General features: G+C 41.9%; 1 protein-coding gene across 1 annotated transcript; it reads right to left on the bottom strand.

The window, feature by feature from the left end:
• Positions 1-348: 348 nt before the first annotated feature.
• Positions 349-1,874, bottom strand: LOC127104667 (acetyl-coenzyme A carboxylase carboxyl transferase subunit alpha, chloroplastic). Its single transcript, XM_051041840.1, has 4 exons — positions 1,846-1,874; positions 1,612-1,790; positions 1,393-1,523; positions 349-1,203 (listed from the first exon to the last, which is right to left on the bottom strand). Exons 1-4 carry the CDS (start codon positions 1,872-1,874, stop codon positions 349-351), a joined length of 1,194 nt encoding a protein of 397 aa, XP_050897797.1.
• Between the last annotated feature and the right edge of the window lie 3,930 nt (positions 1,875-5,804).

Raw genomic sequence — 5,804 nt, 5'->3', positions numbered from 1 at the left:
TTGAATTCTGAAAAATTTCCATCTTGTAATCTTTTGAAACTTCCTTAATTTCTTCAACTGGGTCTGATTGATGCTTAGACTTGTCTGTGTTATTGATGCTATTAACATCCCTGTAGTTAATTCTTTGCAGTTTCATCGATGGTATCATCATTGCCAACACATTTTCCTGCCCGTGGTGGGTTTGGAGGTGGTTCAGAATGTTCTTCAGTGTATATTGCAGCATGGCCTAATGCAGCTAATAGAGTTTGCTCGGCGTATCCAATTCGCAATTTCGACTGTAACAAGCGGATTATGTATAGAGGTTCACAGTCAATTGCAGCAACAAGAAGTGACTTTATGTGATTTGGTTTAAATTTTTTTTTGCAGGTTATGGTTGGTTAATTTGGTGAATTCATCCATAGCTTCATTGATTGCAATTTTAGTCTGTTGAGACATCCAACTTGGATCAGTATGTGCACCAGCCAGGGGCTCCGCTATAATGCCATCTGCAATTTCCAAATTCAACAATGCAGATGCTGTAATCTTCAGTCGCTCAGCAGCCTTTGGAGCAGCTTTATTACTCTTCCACAAGATTGCACCGCATGCCTCTGGACTGGCAACAAAGAACACTGAATTTTCAAGCACGAGTAATTTATTAGCACATCCAATGGCAAGGGTACCGCCAGATCCACCTTCCCCAATAACTAAAGAAATAACTGGCACCTTCAGAGCAAACATGGATCTCAGATTATGAGCAATTGCTTCACCTTGACCAAGTTGCTCGGATTTGAGGTCAGCAAATGCCCCAGGGGTGTCAATGAAAGTAACTATCGGGAACCCGTGATGATCTGCATATTCCATCAAGCGCAGAGCTTTCCTATAACCGTGTGGAGTTGGCATCGCAAAGTTACGCTGAATATTTTCTTTAGTATCTCTACCCTTTTGGTGGCCGATGAACATGTAGGTTTTACCATCTATGCTCCCTAGACCAGCGACAATAGCAGGATCATCGTATCCTTCACGATCACCATGGAGTTCCACGAACTTTTCAGTCATGTTATACATGTGATCCAGGAAAGTAGGCCTGTTAGGATGTCGTGCAATGCTGAATACAGGAACTGCTGTATATGCCGCTGAAGCCCAATAATGGTGGTCACTGATGTTCCATCCATTAGTGTACTCATTGAAGCCATGTAAAGGATCTTTTCTCCTTGTTCTCTCAGCCTAAGGGAAGTGGTGAGTTTCCATATGTTTCAGGTTTATGAAATGGATTTGATGTGTTTGAACTCTGACTTGTTGAATGTGCATGATGATTGCAGCCTTATTGTAGCAGGTTATGGTTGGTGTGATCGGTTATGGACCAGAATGCATACGCGGGTTTGAACGATCAAGATTCATTAGCAGTTTTGTTACAGGAAATTGAGGAGAATTATTGATTCCTGTGCGCTTTTCCACAACCAAAAGATCCATACTGCTAGGAACAACACTAGGCACGGCATCCAACGACTTGTGTCCTTCGATTAAAAACATTCTTCTTTTAGATTCTGAAGGGAAGCGTGTGGCCGTCAAGTATTACTCGGATGACTGGCCAACGAACAGTTCAAAATTAGCTTTTGAGAAATTTGTGTTCACCAAGACTGCATTTCTTTGTCACTGGTGGTGATGATGAAAATGAGCTTATTTTGGCTTCATAAGGTGTTGGCGGTATGAAATCAGAAACATAGTCGTGATACTTCCTGCGACGGTAGTAGGAAGTTCCCTTGAGGATGGTTACCAGGTCAATGCTACCTTCCAGTAATAGGAAATGTCCACTGTCATCAAATTTACGGAGCTGGCAATTAGGCAGTAACTTACATAGTTTTTCACCTTCCTGTGTACTTGCAATAGTGCTTCATGGTAGGATCAACTTGGGATTTGCTACTACCGTGTGGATGCTATGGGTTTGTGAATGTTGGAAAAAATGTTATCAAATGTATGTATGTATTGTTTTGATTTGAAATGCATTATGGATACAAAATGGATTTTGGATTTTGGATTTTGATTATAAAAATGGATGTGGATTTTTAGGAATAATCCAATATTAGTTTGAATATCAATTTAATTAATAATAACAAATCAGCAAAAACCAAATTAAAAACAAATTAATCTATAATTCATTTAAAATTACTTGGATATCCACTCTAACATTCATTTGGAAATTAAAATCGATTAGAGTTTGAATCATTAGTAAAATAAACAATTAAGATTAAATTGACAATTGGAATTAAACTTAATTCGAAATTAAAATCAAATTGAAAATTAAAAAGTCAAGATATTAAAATCCATTTTATAATCAAAAGCGCCAAGATCAACAAGGCCTAGACAATGACCAATGTGTAACAAAAATATGGATTTGGGAATGAATGTATGCAAATGAACTTTAGGCCAAGTGCCAAACAAAATAAAAAAATCAGGACCAAAATCGGGGTATGACATTGGGGCAGTCTCTTCAACTCTACATCAGAAGATTAAGTTTCCGGTCAACGGACGAATTATCACCGTCTGTGGTGAGGAGGACATCCTGGTCAGTAACCTGTCTACATTCAAGTATGTAGAAGTAAAAGGTGAAATTCATGAGACTCTGTGTCAGGCTTTTGAGTCAGTTCAAATCAAGGATGCAACTCCGGTGGAAGAGGTTAAAGCGGGTGCCTCTATCTCATCCTTTAAGCAGGCATAGGCCGTGGTGGATTCAGGTGCTGCTCCCGGTTGGGGGCGTCTGTTGGAATTACCAATGAAAGACGACAAGTTCGGGATTGGGTACCAGCCAGCTCTGACTTCTACAACTTCAACACTTCAGACTCATCAGGGGCCGATTACTTTCTCCAGCGCTGGCATCTTTCAGTATGGCCAGGTATCAGCAATCAATGAAGAAGGTGGGGATAGTGATTGTGACATCGACAACTGGGTGCGTCCGAGGATCCCGGGTGAAGTCATCAACAATTGGTCTTCTGAGGAGATTGTCCAAGTCACTTTTCTGAAGGAGTAATTTTCTTTGTTTATTCATGCATGTCCAAGTCTTACGTTCCGCCCAGGGCGTAATGACTCATTGTAGGGCTCATCTATGTGACACTTGCATTTTTTATCATAAATAAAGGACGTCTTTTGCATTCAAATATTTCGTTCCCTGTCTTTCTATTTTTGCAGTTTTTCAAAATAAAAAAAATGGCAATGTTTTGTTTAGTTTCCACTTTTTTCTTTCACACTCATAAGCACATACCATCACTCATGCAGATGCACATCACCGGATCCTATTGATAACGGTTCTGCTATGGCTCGCTTCGACTTTGAAAATCCAATCTTTCAAGCTGAAAAAGAGGGTGATGAAGAGTGTGAACTCCCTGAAGAACTTGCCAGGTTCTTAAAACAGGAAGAAAGGGTCATTCAACCGTATCAAGAGCCTACTGAAGTGATTAATCTCGGCACCGAGGACGCCAAGAGAGAAATCAAGATAGGGGCTGCTTTGGGAGATAATATGAAGAAAGGGCTGATTGAATTGCTGCAAGAATACATTAACATCTTCGCCTGGTCTTATCAGGACATGCCCGGGCTGGACACAGACATCGTGGTACACCGCTTGCCTCTCAAAGAAGGTTGTCCTCCGGTCAAGCAGAAGCTCAAAAGAACAAGACCAGAGATGGTTGTCAAGATAAAGGAAGAAGTGCAAAAGCAGTTGGATGCAGGGTTTCTAGCAGTCACCAATTATCCGCCATGGGTTGCAAACATCGTCCCAGTACATAAGAAGGATGGAAAGGTACGGATGTGTGTCGACTACCGGGATCTGAACAGAGCTAGCCCTAAAGATGATTTCCCATTACCTCACATCGACGTTTTGGTGGATAATACAACTCAGTTCTCGGTATTCTCCCTCATGGATGGCTTTTCTGGCTATAACCAAATCAAGATGGCACCAGAGGACATGGAAAAGACAACTTTTATAACCCCATGGGGCACCTTCTGCTAAAAGGTGATGCCGTTTGGTCTGAAAAATGCCGGAGCAACATATCAACGAGCTATGGTGACTCTGTTCCATGATATGATTCATCATGAAATCGAGGTTTATGTGGACGATATGATTGCCAAATCTCAGACAGAAGAAGAACATTTGGTGAATCTGCAGAAATTGTTTGAACGGTTAAGGAAATTCAAACTGAGACTTAATCCGAACAAGTGCATTTTCGGGGTGAGATCGGGAAAATTGCTGGGTTTTATTGTTAGCGGAAAAGGGATTGAGGTGGATCCTGAAAAAGTGAAAGCAATACAGGAAATGCCTGAGCCAAGAACAGAGAAGCAAGTCCGTAGTTTCTTAGGGAGGTTGAACTACATTGCAAGGTTCATCTCTCACCTAACAACCACGTGTGAGCCAATTTTCAAATTGCTGAGGAAAGATCAGGCTATCAGGTGGAATGATGATTGTCAAAGGGCTTTCGAGAAGATAAAAGAGTATTTGCAGAATCCTCCTATCCTTATGCCTCCGGTCCCAGGGAGATAGCTGATTATGTACTTGACAGTACTTGACAATTCTATGGGTTGTGTTCTCGATCAACACGACGAGACAGGTAGGAAAGAACATGCCATCTACTACTTGAGTAAGAAGTTCACAGATTGCGAGTCGAGATACTCAATGCTTGAGAAGACATGTTGTGCACTTGCATGGGATGCTAAGCGATTGAGACAATACATGCTGTCTCACACAACCCTACTGATCTCCAAGATGGATCCAGTCAAATACATATTCGAGAAGCCAGCTCTCACCAGAAGGGTGGCTCGTTGGAAAATGGTACTGACAGAGTATGATATCCAGTATACATCCCAAAAAGTCATCAAAGGGAGTATTCTGTCAGACTATCTTGCTCAGCAGCCGATTGATGATTATGAGCCGATGAAGTTTGATTTTCCAGATGAAGACATCATGTTCCTCAAGATGAAAGACTGTGAAGAGCCAGTTGTTGAGGAGGGACCTGATCCAAACGAAAAGTGGACTTTGTTGTTTGATGGGGCTGTCAATGCTAGAGGAAGTGGAATTGGCGCTGTCATTACTACTCCGAAAGGTGCCCACATGCCTTTCACCGCTCGTTTGACTTTTGAGTGCACAAATAATGAAGCTGAGTACGAGGCCTGTATCTTGGGTATTGAGCAAGCCATTGATCTGAGAATCAAGACTCTGGACATCTTCGGAGATTCAGCTCTGGTGATCAATCAAGTAAATGGTGATTGGAATACTCTTCAACCCACTCTGGTCCCCTACAAAGATTACACGAGAAGACTGTTGACTTTCTTCACAACAGTAAAATTGTATCATATACCTCGTGATGAGAACCAGATGGCAGACGCACTTGCTACTCTATCCTCCATGATCAACGTGATTCGGTGGAACCACGCTCCCAGGATCGATGTGATGCGCCTCAACAGGGCCGCGTATGTGTTTGCTGCTGAACTGGTAGTTGACGACAAGCCCTGGTATCACGACATCAAGCGCTTTCTGAAGAATCAAGAGTACCCTGCAGGGGCATCCAACAATGACAGAAAGACTTTGAGAAGATTGGCAGGCAGTTTCTTCTTGAACAAAGACGATGTGCTGTATAAGAGGAACTTCGACATGGTTTTGCTCAGATGCATGGACAGACACGAGGCGGACATGTTAATGCAGGAAGTTCATGAAGGTTCCTTAGGTACTCATGCCGGCGGACATGCAATGGCTAAGAAATTGTTGAGAGCGGGTTATTATTGGATGACCATGGAATCAGATTGCTTCAAATATGCTCGGAAGTATCATAAATGCCAGATTT

Source organism: Lathyrus oleraceus, chromosome 7, assembly GCF_024323335.1.
Source record: "Lathyrus oleraceus cultivar Zhongwan6 chromosome 7, CAAS_Psat_ZW6_1.0, whole genome shotgun sequence".
Lineage (NCBI taxonomy): Eukaryota > Viridiplantae > Streptophyta > Magnoliopsida > Fabales > Fabaceae > Lathyrus > Lathyrus oleraceus.
This window is presented reverse-complemented; position numbering and strand designations above follow the sequence as displayed.